Raw genomic sequence first — 17108 nt, 5'->3', positions numbered from 1 at the left:
TAGGTTATCAACCCATTTACTAAAAGGAATAAGTTTTCATTCTCTAATCCAGCGAAAACTTTCATTTTCTTGTATACCTTTATTAGGATAACTTCAACATTATTTATTCCAGGGAGAAAAGGCCAAAGTTTTCCAAATATTCCTCATAATTAAAATATACCTCATTCCTGAAATGAGATGTCTAACATTGTCTACAATATTCAGCTTGTGGTTTCTAAAGTTCCAACATTATCTCTTTGCTTCTATATCTATTCCTTTCTTTGTAAACCAAAGTCACAAATATACTTTGTTAACACTTTTATCAGCTTACCTTTAAGAATTAAGCTCTATGGATACCAAGGTCTTACCACTCAGCCACCATTTGTCAATGTTATGCCACTTCAAGTATATCATCTTTTTCAGCTCAATCCTTCCCAGTTGTGTCACATCACCGTTTGCTGCTTTGAATGCCATCTAAACTATTGTTGAGCATTTAATCATTCTGTCCACATCAACCTACTGCCTACAGCATTCCTCATTGGTGTCTAGTAAATTGTCAAGTTTCATCTTGTGTGCAAATTTACACATTTAAGTGTTCCTGGTGCATCGTTCCAATAATGGGGAGCATCAGTATCTCTGTGATGTTAATCTGTATTGTAGATTCCTTTAAGTGTTTCAGACACACTTGAGAAGGACAACTACACTCCCATGTTGAATGCACACCAATGGATGTAGGTAGTTTAATAAAAATGTAATTTTGTCATCTTTCTGTGGAGGCGGTGGCATGCTGATAATGTTACTGGTAATCCAGATCCACAGGTTGAAACTCTGGGATCATCAGAGGGTGCAGAGGAGATTTACCAGGATGTTGCCTGGAATGGAGGATAGGTCGTACGAGGATAGGGAATCATTGGTGACCTTGAAGCGGCAGTTGGATAGGTACATGGATAGGTGCTTAAGCTAGGACAAATGTTCGGCACAACATCGTGGGCCGAAGGGCCTGTTCTGTGCTGTATTGTTCTATGTTCTATGTTCTATGTTCTATCAGTATAATTCCCACCAAGGCATATGGTGTAGTCAAGAAAGTTCTGGAATTAAAAAGCCAGTCAGATGATAGTCATATCATCACACAAGCAAAAATTGCTGCGGAAACAGCTGCAGCCAGACCTGTTGAACTTTTCCAGCAAGTTATATATGACTCCAAACTCACAGAATGTGCTTGACCCTTAACTCTCCTGAAAATTAGTGATGGTCAATAAATGCTGGCCCAGCCAATGACATCCACATCCCATGAATGAATAAAAAAAATTAAGGAAAGTTAAAAAATATTATGGATTGGCCAATCTGCTCAAAACATTCTTAAGCAGGCAGCCCAGACGATAACTTTGCAATTGGTTTCGTAACTGTACAGTAAAAATTACCTGGAGTAAGTTAGCTCAGTTGACTACCAAGTTTCAAAACAGACAAAAATTTATTGACAAAATTACAGAAAGAACAGATAAAGAACCCCTACGAACTCAATCTATCCAAACTAGATTTAATTATGCTTTTCCAAATATACACAACAGTCCCAATAAGCAAACCCTTTAAACACAACAAAAATGAATCAAAGGCTTACAGGTCGAAGTTAGAAGGGCAGAAGGAGAGAGAGTCGAGCAGCCTGTTTCCTCACAGGCCACAAGCTGAAGTCCCTAACTAGTTCTGGACTGTACTGCTCAGCTAGAGAGCTGGCCACGCCCCTTGACTTATAAGGTTACTTCAAATTCATAAAAGCATTGGCCTAAAGTCTCATCTGTTTATGTATAAACAAAAAAGCCATTCATCTCTGTACCAAACCCAGCCATTTCGGAGCCCAGCCTGTTTACAAACCCTTGGAAAAAACCAAGGACACAGTATCCTTGTGAAAAGGAACACCTTTTAGAAAAAAGGACCAGCTTTTTGACAAAAAAAAGTGCAACATTTTATTTTCAATGAACAGAAAGAGGAAATTATAGTGTTATGAATGAGTTAGAAATTTAAAACAGGAGCCAATTACCAATAATCAAACTCCATTTATGTGTATCTATAATAATGGGAACTATGCAGGCAATGATGCTGTCTTTTTACATCATTAGTATACAAGGCTCAAGTTCTCCTAACTTGGTTGACTTTCATTCCAGTATGTAGGGATACCATCCTTCAACCAGATTCTGCCTCTGCCCATTACTATGCACAAAAGAACTGAAGAATACTCATTACTTTCAAAAGTTTAGACCAATCCTTTTACTGTTACACTGATATACTGGACTTTTGCTGATTATCTGAAGTTTGAACAATATTTTTGTACACCACTTCATCATCCTCGAAACTTACCCAGCCTTAGGAGATAAATAAATTGAACTTAGGTTGGAATGAGGCAAATTGTAGATGATTTGGAGGAAGAATAACCCTGATGGTCTTTTCTTTTTCCATATGTCTTTATGATACAATAATAGAAGATTGCATTGCAGGATGATTGAAGAGGTGTTCCTGCTTTCATAAAGATTTAGCAATTTTATTGTCAATATAAGCCATGGAGATCAAATAACCAAATTAATATGCATTACTGCTTGAAGGGTATTTTATCTCTTCACTGATGATGCTATCATTTAATGAGTGTATCAGCATATTTCATGGGTACTGTTAAATTTAGCATTACTGGAAAATGACCTACAGAGTCTGCTGGAGAGAGTGACTTTAAAGGCATGCTAAATAAACTAAACATATCTGCTTGTGCAAAAGCTTTTCTTTAAATTAACACCGTCATATAATTTACAAAATTTTCAGTGCAAATGTCCAACAAACCTTAATCAAAAATGTACATTTGTGTTTTGTGTCTATCCCAAACTTTCACTTGATTCATTCATATTTCAAACCAATGTGAACCCAGTCTCAAAGTAAAATAGACCAATCAAGTAAGCAATACCACGGGGGATTTATTGCTTCATAAATGCTATTCTCCCATCATCTGTCAGAGACTATGGCTCATAATGTGTCGTATTTTATAATCAGAGGTAAAATGAAATTCAAAAAAAAGTTATTTTCTGTCCTTTTGTTTTGACCTTGGGACTTATCCATGAATTTATAATCAACTGATGACCTACAGAGTTACATTGTTTCGCTTCGGCGGGTCGGTGTGGACTTGTTGGGCCGAAGGGCCTGTTTCCACACTGTAATCTAATCTAATCTAATCTTATCCATGAATTTATAATCAACTGATGACCTACAGAGTTACATTGTCCTGTTATTGATCTCATGATTAACCAAAGAGGACATCGGTTGTAATAAACATCTCAAAGTCTATATCAACAACAGCTACATTTTATGAAAAAATGAAACTTGTATTTTGTATGCTTTATTTGATGATCTCAAAACCTTCCAGAATGCTTTAGAGTTAAAAATGTACTGTTTAGGTAAAGTCACTGGTGTAATTTAAGAAACATAGTGACAAAATTTACAAAGCATCACAATGTGATAATGATTAGGTCATTTATTTTTACAGTGCTGCTGCTTTGGGGCTAATTATTAGCCAGGACGACAGGACAAACTCCCTTGGTCTTCTTCAAAAGGTTGCAAGGGATCTCTCACATTGGTCTCAAAGGGAGATCTTGTTTAAAGGTTCAACTAAAAGTCAGCACCTCTGGCAGTGTGGCACTCTTTCAACATCACACTCAATATCTAGCCAAGATTAGGCACACAAATCACAGAGGAGGAACTGGAATTTACATTTTTTTTTAAAGTTATAAGCAAGACTGTTGTCAAACTGACACCATTGTTGAAAGAAAAAATGGAGCTTCACTTTAGCAGCAGATTAATACATTTCCCAGAAACTCATTTTTGTGTTCCCATAAAGCGATGTTTTCTTACTAGCGAGAAGCAATCCCACAATAAAAACCTGTTTGTATTATCTAAAGAGATATTCCCTTTCTCATTTATTTTGCCTCTGGAATGCAGTTTGATAAAGATCAGAATTAGTCGAACACCACCCCTATACCAATCCCCAAACCCATTCTCCACCCTTATATTGCTAAGACAAAACATGATGGATATTCGAGAGTTTGCAACCAACCCCCCACCTTAAAGCATGTTCCACTAAAATAAATTTCCTGGCAGCGAGGGATGATAAGTGAGCCTATTAGTATAAAGAATGCAATCTGCAGAAATAGCTACTGCAGGGCTGGGGTCACAGGAGCATTAGCATGTCAGCTAGCAGCAATTCATCAGATTTATTTAGCTTGTTTGTTGGTTACCAAGATTACAGAGTAGGAAAGGGTTGTATTTCACCCTACATAGATTGCATATTTGTTTCGCTACCTGTGATATCTATTTGGAAGGAACATCCTTTCTTTGGTGGGAAATATTTGCTATCGTGCAATGAAAGACTCATTTTCAGGGTGACTGAAATGTATACCTTCATTTGGCAAGCACTGGGCCACTGCAGAAAGTGACAGGATCATTTCTTCTTTTAAAGTTTTAACTTAGATGTAGAAGAGCTTCAGTAACATCTCACCTCCGAATTAATCTTTTCACAGAGAGTAGGAGACATATTGATTTTATAATTACCTTCGGGAGACAAATTATGAAAGACCTACAAAATAGTGAGCCTTGTACAGAACTTATTTAAACAAAGTTTAAATTGCAAGGATCCAAAATTTCCTTTTTTTTCCCTGAACTGTCTTGCAGGGTCGCAAACTACCATAAAATGCAAGTAATGACAGTAAGGTTGCAACATATTAGTTTAAAACCATACAGGCACATGTATAAGATATGCCCTGTTCAGTGTTCCTTTATTTTCCGTTAAAACACTGCTTTGGAATTAAAACATGAAGGCATGAGCTTTAGGTTATATATAGCCATTCCTCTTTAGCTCATCAAAACCTGAAATCTTAAAAAGACAATTTGAACTCACCAGTTGAAGTAACAGAAGAGATGACACTACAAATGAATGTATTAAGCTGTTAACCCATTGTATAAACTCATGATCAATGTTATTTGTGGCAATAACCGGGCATATTTATTTGCAAAAAACTCAGGAAAGATCATTGATAAAACTTGATCATTGATAAAACATATCTTGTTGGCATGTTTTCTCTGAATGACAAAGAGTTTAACATTCTGCACACAGGTGGAAAATTCTATATACTTCTCTTGAGAAATTAATTCAAATCCGTGGTATTTGCTCAAGTTGTTAGTTTTTCTCAGTTGATCTTTTTATCAATACTAATGTCCTAATCTATGAAGTCCTGATGCCTGTGTAAACATTATCCAACTAATTAACTGAAAAAACAGTCAGTTGGTCTCTTTAACATCACCTGATTAGTGCTCACCACAATTCATTTAATTCAAGTTCACTTAATAAGTTTTGAGAAGATTTACAGCTCAGCTTGAGGTTCTGGATGTAGGTTTGCTCACTGAGCTGAAAGGTTCATTTCCAGATGTTTCGTCATCCTACAAGGTAACATCTTTAGTGGCTTCCAGGCAAAGCTCCGCTGATAATTCCTGCTTTCTATTTATGTTTGGGTTTCTCTGGGTTGATGATGTCATTTCCTGTGGTGATGTCATTTCCTGTTCTTTTTCTCAGGGGTTGGTAAATGGGGTCTAACTCAATGTTCCAGTTGGAATGCCATGCTTCTAGGAATTCTCTGTGACTCTCTCTGACTCTCTGTGACTCAAAGCAAAATTAATGTCATTTACAAAATACTGTGCAAGAACTGTAACAAGCACTACATTGGACAAACAGGCAGAAAACTAGCCACCAGGATACATGAACATCAACTAACCACAAAATGACATGACCCTCTCTCACTAGTATCCTTACATACAGATAAGGAAGGACTGGGACAACACATCCATCCTAGGACAAGCCAAACAGAGACATGCACGAGAATTCCTAGAAGCATGGCATTCTAACCGTAACTCTATCAACAAACACATCAAGTTCGACCCCATCTACCACCCCTTGAGGAAAAGAACAGGAAATGACATCACCAACCCAAATAAACCCAAACATATAAATAGAAAGCAGGAATTATCAGCAGTGCTTCACCTAGAGGTCCACTGAAGATGTTACCTAGTAGGATGATGAACTGTCTGGATATGAACCTTCCAGCTCAGCAAGCAAACCTACATCAAATACACTTTTCACTATTGGTCCTCAGAATTTTAATGCTTCTTTTCTTTTCACATTTATTAGCATAAGTATTAGCATATGAGCACAGGAGGAGAGAAGAGGAAACACCTTGAGCTTCAAAGTTGCCTTTACCTGAGTCATTATTGGCTGTACTCAGTGTGAAGATGACATATCGGGGTCATGCATTCATGGGTCTTTGTGTGATTGAACAGACTGATTTTTGATTCACAGTTATTTGGTAACCTGGGGAAAGGTAGTGGCATCCGAACTGCAGAATGTACTTGCTTTTTTTCCCCTTCGTTACCACCAGTCCACTTCAAGTTAAAATGTCTCGGCACAAATGGTGGTGCATCTTGCTGGGGTAAGCTGTCATTAAAGTAAGAAATTAAAAGAAAGCTCCCCCCCCCCCCCCCTACTTCTCCCAAACCATTGCCTTCAGTGCTCCCTGATTATGGAACATCCACAAACATCACTGAACCATACTCTAACCATACTCTAACCATATAATCACCAGGAAAGAATAAAAACTGCTCCATATTATCTGCACCTTATTAACACAAGCATAATGTCCCCTGAAGAGATATATCCTCAGAAATGACCCTTTTAAAAATATATTCATGGAAACTGGATATTGTTGGCTCCGTCATCATTTATTGCCCATTCCTAAGTACCTATGAGAAGTTGAAGTGATCTGCATTCTTGAACCACTGTAGTGCATAGGGTGTAGGTACACTGAATGTGCTGTGAGGAAGGTTTCAGGATTTTCGACCACTGACAATGGTGGCATGGCAACTCAGTTGTTAAATCGGGATGATGTGTGGCTTTCAGGGAACTTGCACATGGTGTTGCTCTTGTGCATCTGTTGCCCTACTCCTTCCAGGTGGTAGAGGTTATAGGTGTGGAAGGTGCTGTCAAAGGAGCCTTTTGTGAGTTTCTCCAGTGTATCTTGGAGATGGCACACTTTGCTGTTACTGAGCAACTGTCATGGACGGAGTGAATTCTGAAACTAGTGAATGGGGTAACAATCAAGTGGGCTTCTTTGTCCAGAATAGTGTTGAGTATCTTGACTTTGTTGGAGTTGGAGGCAAAAGTGAGGACTGCAGAGGCTGGAAACCAGAGTTTAGATCAGAGTGCTGCTGGAAAAGCACAGCAGGTCAGGCAGCATCCAAGGAGCAGGATGCCTGTATTCCTGATGAGGGGCTTTTGCCCGAAACGTCAATTTTCCTGCTCCTCGGATGCTGCCTGACCTGTTGTGCGTTTCCAGCACCACTCTGATCTAAAAACTATTGTTGGAGTCAGATCAGTAGAGACTCAGACTCCTGACTTGTGCCTTGTAGATGGTGATTAGACAAGTTACAATGAAAAGACACCTGTCTGAAGTGTTTGTGTCCGCAGATGCTGCCTGATCTGCTGGGAGATTTCATCCCTTTACTTATTCTTAGGTCAGTTACATTGCAATCCCTGGACAAGGTAACAAGAGTTAACCCATAATCTTAATTCTATTTTGTACAGAAATTAAGTTTATTCACCAAATAATTTATTCAGTTTTAAGTAATTTGTCAAATTAAATGATTGACTTCTTTGATGTAAGCAGATAATTCATGCCTGTAGCAGGACAGTTGCATTGAGAAATTGTTGATCAAAATGTTTTCATGAAAGACAAAAGGTCAAATGTGTTAAGCATGTGTTTGCTATTATCTCCAACATTAACTTCTTGGCGTAGCTGAACTTTAAATCCATTTACAATCTTGATCCCTTGCTTTCAGCACATAAATGGAAATTTAATCTTTAGTCTGTGAAAATTATTTAACTTTTGCCGTACACTGGTTAGCAGCGCAACCATCTCCCAAAATTTACAACCTTGCATCAAAGAAACAGTAATTAAAGCTTTCCTTCTAAACTGTTCAGGTAGGTCATTTCATTAATAGATGGAAAAAGAATGTTAGGGCACCAGGTTATCAAATACCCTACCTGCAGGATATCTTTCTCCTTGCCACCTACTGCTTACAAGATATTACTCTTTTCCTGAATTCCCATTTCGCCAATAAATCGAGAAACGTCAGCTACTTTACTGGGAATTTAAAGCTGTGAGGGTGCTCACAAAGGGATGAAGTGATGACCCTCCCCATTAATGGCCATGTTATTAACTTCTCCTGTTATTTATTTTCTGCTCAGTCTTCTGCAAGCTTTCTGTTAGTTTAATAGTGATAGTGCCTTCAAAGCTGTTTGTCATCCCACCATCAGTAAACTAAGATCTCTGCAAGGGTTTGTGTGAAGGAGATACTGCAGTTACTAAACTATAGTTCCAAGTTTTCGTTTTAGCAACCATATTAGTTTTATGTTCATAAAATTGCAAAGAAACATAGGAACCTTGTCCAAGTAAGTAATCCTCTATCTCTCCATAAACTTTATTATCTCTCCTTCATTGTATAGTTTCATTTTGTGTTCATCTTTCAAGCATCTTAGCCATAGTGGTATCCCTCCCATTTCCTTACTTTGTGCTTGAATTTTGTCAGTGAGGATTGTTGATCTTTATGACTGTCATAACTAAAGGTCAACTTAAATTCTTCCTTTCAAATTCACATTACTGAATGTTTATAAAATGATTCTGTTCTGCAGAGTTGTGAATAGGTACGAATACTGTGCAATCATCAACAAATCTCTCTACTTCTGCCTTTATGATGGAAATAAATGATCTTGTGTTAATCCTATGGACAGCCCATTGATGAAACAGTTGAAGACTGTAGGCCCTGAAGCATTAATCCAAATACTCCTGCAGTGATGTTCCAGGACCAGGTAAACTGGTGTCCAACAAAACCTGGCAATAGGTAATAATGCCAATTAGTGGAGAATTTTTCGTCTAATTCCCATTTACTTCGATTTCACTAGAGCTCCTTGATGCCCTCAAATGCACCCTGATGTTAAGGGCTGTGCCTCTCACCTTATTTATTGAGTGCTGTTATTCTGTCAGTGTTTAGACTAAACCTGTAATAAGATCAGGACCAGAGTAGCCCTGGCTGAACCTGAATTGAGCATTAGTGGTCAAGCTATTGCTGGGTAAGTACAACTTTATAGAACTGTCAATGACATGCTCCATCATTTTGCTGATTAAGAGTAATTGTTCAGGACAGATCTGTCCTGCTTTCATTCTATCTGGATAGTTTTCTCCATGGTCAGGTAAATGCCAATGTTGTGGCTGTAATAGAACAGGTTGGCTAATTCTGGGGCATATTGCTTCAATGCTACAACTGGGACACTGCCGGGCTCACAGCCTTTGCAGAATCCAAGACACTCTAATATCTCTTGATACAATGCAAAATACCTATCTCTCAGGGATCTGCCAGCTTGTTCTCTCATGCATATTACTGTATGGTATTCTATAGTAGTGATGGACATTTAATAGTACATTTTATATCTTTGCTATCCTCATTGTTTCTTTTATGTGCTGTTCAGCATATAGAAGCACCTATTCATTGATTAAGGAAGGTTCAATGAGCAAGAAAATATTTCCATGTTCATTTTTGACTTGATGCCTTGACCCATCATGGGCTCCAGAATCAGTGTTTAGGACTGAGGGGAGGTGATAGGCAAGTGGATTTATCACTGGACAGTTCATCCAGAGATCTAAATAATGTTCTGAGACCTAGGGATTAAATCACACCATGGCAGATAGTGAAATTTGAATCCAATAAAAATCTTGAATTAGCAATCTAACAATGACCAAACATTGCTGAAATGTTCATCCTTACTTGGTCTAGTTTACATGTGAATCCAGAATCACAGCAATGTGGTTGATATGACTCTTAACTGCCCTCAGGGCAATACATAATGGGTGACATGGTGGCTCAGTGGTTATCACTTCTGCCTCACAGCGCTAGGGACCTGAGTTCATTTCCAGCCTCGGGCAACAGTGTGTGTGGAGTTTGCACATTCTCCCCGTGTCTGCATGGGTTTCCTCTGGATGCTCCGGTTTCCTCTCACAGTCCAGAGATGTGCAGGTCAGGTGAATTGGCCATGCTCAATTGCCTATAGTGTGAGGTACATTAGTCAGAGGTGAATGGGTCTGGGTGGGTTACTCTTCAGAGGGTCGGTGTGGACTTGTTGGGCTGAAGGGCCTGTGTCCATACTGTAGGGAATCTAATCTAATTTAATGCAGACTTGGCAGAGACTCACATCCTGCAATTGAATTAACAAAAGACTTCCAAGGCCCACTCCCATCAAAATTGAATAATACAAAATAACTATTCAAATTAGGTTCCCATGCTGCTGAGGTAAGTGTTGAATCCAGGTTTTGGAAACATTAATCCCAGACCTTTTAATTACTAGTCCTATAACATTGTTACTATGTTGTGATTGTGGATTAAATACAACAAGCATTACAACAGTTACTGTCATTAAAAAGTATTTTGATGGCTGTGAAGAGTGATATTCTGAGGTCAAGAAAAGACAGTATATAAATGCAAGTCTTTCTTTCCATTCTTTCTACAAGGCGATTGGCCTGACCCCAAAACTGTTGTTCGGTTTATAGTGATATTCCACCAACCAGTATGTCGCAATTTATGATTCCCACTCCACCCCTTTAACAAAAGACTTGTCATCAATTGAATCTCTACAGCGTGGACGAAGGCCACTCAGACCATCATGTCCACACTGACCCTCCAAAGAGCATCCCACCCAAACCCATCCCATCCCTGCAACTATACATTTCTCATAGCCAATCCAGGTGGCCTGTACACTATGGACCAATTTAGCTTGACCAATCCACTTGACCTACACATCTGTGGACTGTGGTAGGAAACCAGACCACCCAGAGAAAACTCACGCAGACATGGGGAGAATGTGCAAACTCCACACAGTCACCCAAGGGTAGACCTAAACCTGGGTCCTTGGCACTGTTCGGCAGTGGTGCTAAGCATTGAGGCAATTAATAATAGTTTTCTTCATACAATCAATACCACTTCGTATGGTTGCAAAGTGATCTCATTTTAATATGTCAATAGACATTGTAGATAGAAAGAAGTAGCAACACAGAGTGGTGAAGATGTTGAAAAATATTCTGTCAAAAGTCAGCTCTCTACCTGGAGAAATCGACCAACGTCACTTAAATTCGATGGAGATATTTGGTTTGTTCTGGTCGATTTTTTTCAGGATATGAAACGTGCCAGCCATGGCCATCACAAGGGTTATGATGATGGTGATGGTGCAGAGCACCGAGCTCACAATGTTGAGCTTTCGGGCCGTCGATGCGTGTTGCCGACAGCCTTCCAAGTCACCCATAAACTTGCGATCTCGGGATTTGACTGAGAAAGTCAGCGCCAAGAAGCCGATGCAGCAGATGTTCATGTAGAAGGAGTTGAAGAGGGACCAGACGAAGTAGTCCCGGGCCAACGGAAAGTTGTGGACGGCCGAGGTCAACAGCCGAGGGGGAGCCGCTTGCTTGGTAAGGTAGGAAGCGGAACCAACGGGCACTTCCTTGGTTTTGTACTCCATCCTGGTCCCAGCCTGCCCTCCCCCAAAAAAGGGCAAGTGGAATATTATTGTCCTGGTCTAGACCTTTCCAGTTCGGTGCCTCAATTAAAATGTCCCAGCGCACTGGATGTGTTTGCTGTCACAGGTGAAAGTTGCTGACTTTGAAATAACCCCATAGCTAAATGGATAATAATGCATGGCAATACAGCACAGTGACATCAGAAATCTTGTTCAGACATTGCAGTTGCATTGCCGGCCCTTCATCTGGTGGATATATACTTCACACCAGTTATTAATCCCAGTGCACAAATGTGTTAAAGGCTATAGGACCTCTTCCATTGAAGGAAAGGGCAAATTAACATTTGTGGCACAGTGATAGTATCCCTACCCCAGACCAGGAGATCTGGGTTCAAGTCCCACCTGAGCCAGGGGTAGAACAAAGAGAACAAAGAATATTTACAGCCCAGGAACAGGCCATTGGCCCTCCCAGCCTGAGCCAATCCAAATGTACTGTCTAAAACTGTCTGTCAATTCCTAAGCATCTGTATCCCTCTGCTCCCCACCTACTCATGCATCTGTCCAGACGCATCTTAAATGAATCTACCGTGCCTGCCTCTACCACCTCTGCTGGCAACGCATTCCAAATGCCCACCACCCTCTGTGTGAAGTACTTACCGCGTGTATCCCCCTTCAACTTTCCACCTCTCACCTTGAAAGCATGACTTCTGGTTATTGAATCCTTCACCCTGGGAAAAAGCTTGTCTCTATCCACCCTGTCTATACCCTTTATGATTTTGTAAATGTCAATCAGGTCCCCCCTCAATCTCCTTTTTTCTAGTGAAAATAAACCAAACCTACTCAACCTCTCTTCATAGCTAGCACCTTCCATACCAGGCAACATCCTCGTAAACCTTCTCTGCATCCTCTCCAAAGCGTTCACATCCTTTTGGTAATGTGGCGACCAGAACTGTTGTGTAATAACATCTCTGAACAGTTTGATTAGAAAAAGAAATGGGTTAACCTTAATGCAATGCCTGTTTGGGATCTCAAGACATACTAATGAAGTACTTTTCAAATATATTCATTCCACCCCCATCAGTCTACTCTCATTCATCAGTAAAGTGATGGAAGGTGTCGTCAACAGTGCTGTCAAGCAGCACCAGCTCCTCAATGGTGTCCAGTTTGGATTCTGCCAGGGCCATTCAGCTCCTGACCTCATTAAAGCCTTGGTTCAAACATGGGCAAAAGAGCTTAATTCCCAAGGCAAGAGTGACTCTCTTGACATCAAGGCTGCATTCAACTGAGTGTGGCACCAAGGAGTCCTAGCAAAACTGGAATCGATGGGTATTGGGGCAAACCTTTATCTGGTTGGAGTCATACCTGGCACATAGGAAGATGGTTGTGGTTGTTGGAGGCCAGTCATCTCAGCAGCCAGATATCACTGCAGGAGCTCCTCAGGATAATGTCCTTGGCCTAACCATCTTCAGCTGCTTTATCAATGATCTACTCTATGCTATAACGTTAGCAGTGGGGTTGATTGCACAATGTTGAGCACCATCACAAGACACTCAGATACTGAAGCAGTCCATGCAAAACAAGATCTGAACAATATCCAGGCTTTCCTTAAAAAGTGGCAAGTAACATTTACATCACAGAAATGCCAGGCAATGACTATTTCAAATAAGAAACAATCTAACACTGCCCCTTGGCATTCAATGGGATTACCATTACCGAAACCCTCACTATGAATATCCTAGGGGTTACCGTAGTCCAGAAATTCAACTGGACTCGTTGCATCAATACAGTGGCTACAAAATCAGGTCAGAAGTTAGGAATAATTCACCCTCTGACTCCTCAAAGCCTATCCATCAACTACAAGGCACCAATCAGGGGTATAATAGAATACTCCCCATATGTCTGGATGAATGCAGGTCCAACAACAAGAAGCTTGTCTCTGTCCAGGACAAATCAGCCCACTTGATTGGCACAACATCTACAAACATCCATTTCCTCCATCACTGAGTCTCATTGGCAGCACACTCTAAAGATGCACTGCAGAAATTCATCAAAGACCCTTAGATAGCACTTTCCAAACCCATGACCATTTCCATCTAGAAGGACAAGGGCACCAGATACATGGGAACCGAACAGCACCTGCAAGTTACCCTCCAAGACACTCACCATCCTGACTTGGAAATATATCACTGTTCCTTCGCTGTTGCGGGGTCACATTTCTAGAAATCCATCCCCTCCCCCATCCAAAGACATTGTGGGTCACTGCCTGTAGACTGCAGCATTTCAAAAAGGCATCTCACCATCACATTCTTAATAGCAACTAGAAATGGGGGAGAAATGATCGGCAATCAGTGACATCCATGTCCTCGTGAAGATGAAAAAAAGTCGCTGTTGTAGTTTAGGGAACTTGGCCCATGCAAAGCACATTTCCAGAAATAACATCAAATAATTACTGGGCAATCAGGTTTTAGTGATTGATATTCATTGGGGTTAACTTGTGGCCAGGTTACTGCTCTGATTCCCTATGAATCAGTGCTAAGAGACCTTCCCTGTTCACCTGGATGGTCGCAATTCATTTGAAAAACCACTCATACCTGAAACGTCGACTTTCCTGTTCCACGGGTGCTGCCTGATCAACTATGATTTTCCAGCACCACACTCTCTTCAGCAGGGCAATACTGCCTTGGTATCACTGGAGTAATGTCCTTGAGCTTCTGAAGCTGTGATTGTGATTATGAATTTACAATGTACTTTTGGTTCTGGATGTGCCTTAGCACCCCATATGGATGAAGGTCCTGGTGTAGTCCAAAACTTAAGATTGGATAGGGACAAAAAATGGTCAGTTGGCTACCAACTTTAGTCATGTTTTAATTTAAGAAAGTTTCAGAACTAATTAAAGTGGGTCAATATGCAAACTGTTCTTTATGATATTAGGAACAAATGTATTAACTTAATCTTAAGAAACATATTTGATATTAGTTAATGGAGTCATTGCCCATTTATTTTAACCTAGCAGACGGATAAAGATAATTACCAGGTTATTGTTGCATTGAGTACAGCAGTTACACTGAATTTTCACATTGTGCTGTAAACAGTAAAATAGTTTATAAGTCAAACTGACATTCAGCAAACAGTTTCATCCATGATGTACATTAATCATAGTAATTATAGTGTCAGACTTTTGTGAGGCTCATAAATAAAACAGTATTATTATGCAATGCTAATGATATACTTAAACCCATCCACTTTCTGGAACCACATTATTTCCTGATAATCATTCCAGGTTAAATTACTATAATCAGTTGCCAACATTTTTGCCCAAGAAGCACTCGAGTCAGTAAAACATATTCTGCACCGCTCATGGAGGAAAGATGAGCTCACAAAGTATTGCTACAGTGCAGAACACTTCTCATCTTCTTTTCCAAAACAAAGGTCTGAAGCAACCAAATTTCAAAATGAATTATTGACTGATTTTTCACACTTCCCAATGTTATTCCAGTGCAGGCTCCTTCTTTGCCTTTACTCATCATTTTAATCATGCCCGAATGTTTCAACTTGGAGATCAGAATCTCACTTTTTACTTGTAGAAGAATAATAAAATAGTCCTTCATTCATTTATACAGTTGACTTCTGAAGTCCAAAACTCAGCATGTCATAATTAATTCATGGTATAACCCCACAGAGAAAGTGATAACAATGAAAGTTAAGCTGGTTGAGACAGAATGTAGTAGTCAATCCATGATCTTTGAGTTTCTGACAAGTCCTATTTTTTTTCCTCTGATAAATCACACGATTCTTTGTGTACCAGCAAGGACATGAAGCTGTAGAGGTAATGTTATTCACTAGTAATTCAGGACAGGTTACAGTTCTGGGCACATATGTTCAAATTTCACCATAAAGGTATTGAAATTTAAGTAAATAAAGCTGGGCTATTGGCAATCATGTACCATTGTTGTTTAAAAACCCAACTGATTCACTAATGTTCTACCAGGAAGGAAATCTGCCATCCTTACCTGGTCTAGCCTACATGTAACTCCAAAACCACAGAAAGCTGGTTGACTCTTAATCTCCCTCTGGATAATTAGGTTTGACCACTAATTTTGACTTCAAGACCAAAGCTCACATCCCATGACTGAATGAAAAAAAAGAAAAGATTGACGTCACACAAAGCCACATGAGAAAAATATTGAAAACATCAGTCATACTACAAACTTTGGCGCAATGAGTTTCCTGTCTTAGTGACATCAACATGGAATGTTGCAGAAGTTCTGTTCATGTAGAATCTGGTGTTTATGATGGTGGCAATCCATAATCTAACAATCACCTCGAGTTGCCAGACTACTCCCTTCACTTTTCCTCATGACCTAAAATTTATTCATTGACATGCACTTTAAGTGCCTTAACCTGCATGTCTATGAACCACTGTTTCTTAGTTGGCACACACACACAATAGAGCAGATAGTCTTGCCTGACATTAATTTTCTGAATTTCTTAGATCTTCTGTTTCCAAACTCGCAAAGTGGGAAATAGTTCCTGAATGTCATGTTTATTGTCAATGATTGCTAGTCAATCAGATCCACCTGGTTCCAATCACAACAGAAGGGTTGGATTGATACATGCAATCAGTCTGATCTTCTGCTTTGTACAGCTGAATGTCTATTAGGAAGTGGGACTCCTCAATAACTCCATTCATTCTGAAAGAACTCTCTAGCCTCCAGAATAATCCTGAAGTGTGAATTCTCAGGATCTGCAGTATACATTCATGAATGAATGGCCATCAGATAGTTGTGTCTTTGCAGAATTCTTTGCCGTAGGTGGCTGCTGAGGCTCGGTCATTAAAGACCGAAGTAGTCAGATTTTTAATTAGTAAGGGAAAGCGATTGTTATGGGGAAAAGTCAGGAACATAGAGGTGAGGATTTCATATCAGCTATGATCTTATTGAATGGCAGAGCAGACTCAATGGGCTGGTTGGTCTGCTTCTACTCCAATATCTTACAAGCTTATGGTCTTCTGGTTAATACAGCTGCAATTTGTATTGGAAGATTTCTAATGGCTAGTAATTGTGCTTAAAGTTATAATTTAATGTAGACAAGTCATCAAAAAAGAAATTCTCCTGAACTATGTGAATATTTTTTTCACTCAATAAACTGGCCAGATGTGCAGGTTAGTTCCCCAATAGGTTTTACTATTAAAACCAACCAACCTTTTTGTTTCAGTGTACACAGGTTAAATGTGATAGGAGTTTAGAAAACATGCTGTGACTCTGTAAACAGCTGAAAAACATCACAAGATTAATCAGTGGAAGGTGTTCGTAATTCCTCTGTTGCAGCTAATACTTTACGCCCCTCACAAGATCAGACTGATTGTATGTATCAATCCAACCCTTCTGTTGTGATTGGAACCAGGTGGACTAGCAATCATTGATTGGAATTGTTCATCTGGGCCAATCAGGAAGCCCTGGCTGACAAATATAACCAGGAGATGGCAGAGGTGGGC

The 17108-nt window shown here is 39.7% G+C and overlaps 1 protein-coding gene across 1 annotated transcript; it reads right to left on the bottom strand.

The window, feature by feature from the left end:
* Window positions 1-11224: 11224 nt before the first annotated feature.
* LOC122539625 (dispanin subfamily A member 2b-like) lies at window positions 11225-11617 on the bottom strand. Its single transcript, XM_043674627.1, has one exon. The coding sequence runs from the start codon at window positions 11615-11617 to the stop codon at window positions 11225-11227; it is 393 nt and encodes a 130-aa protein (XP_043530562.1).
* Window positions 11618-17108: the final 5491 nt, after the last annotated feature.

The sequence above is a fragment of the Chiloscyllium plagiosum genome, chromosome 2 (genome assembly GCF_004010195.1).
Source record: "Chiloscyllium plagiosum isolate BGI_BamShark_2017 chromosome 2, ASM401019v2, whole genome shotgun sequence".
NCBI classification, from domain to species: domain Eukaryota; kingdom Metazoa; phylum Chordata; class Chondrichthyes; order Orectolobiformes; family Hemiscylliidae; genus Chiloscyllium; species Chiloscyllium plagiosum.
Note: the sequence above shows the minus strand (reverse complement) of the source record. Positions and strands in the feature narration are given on the sequence as shown.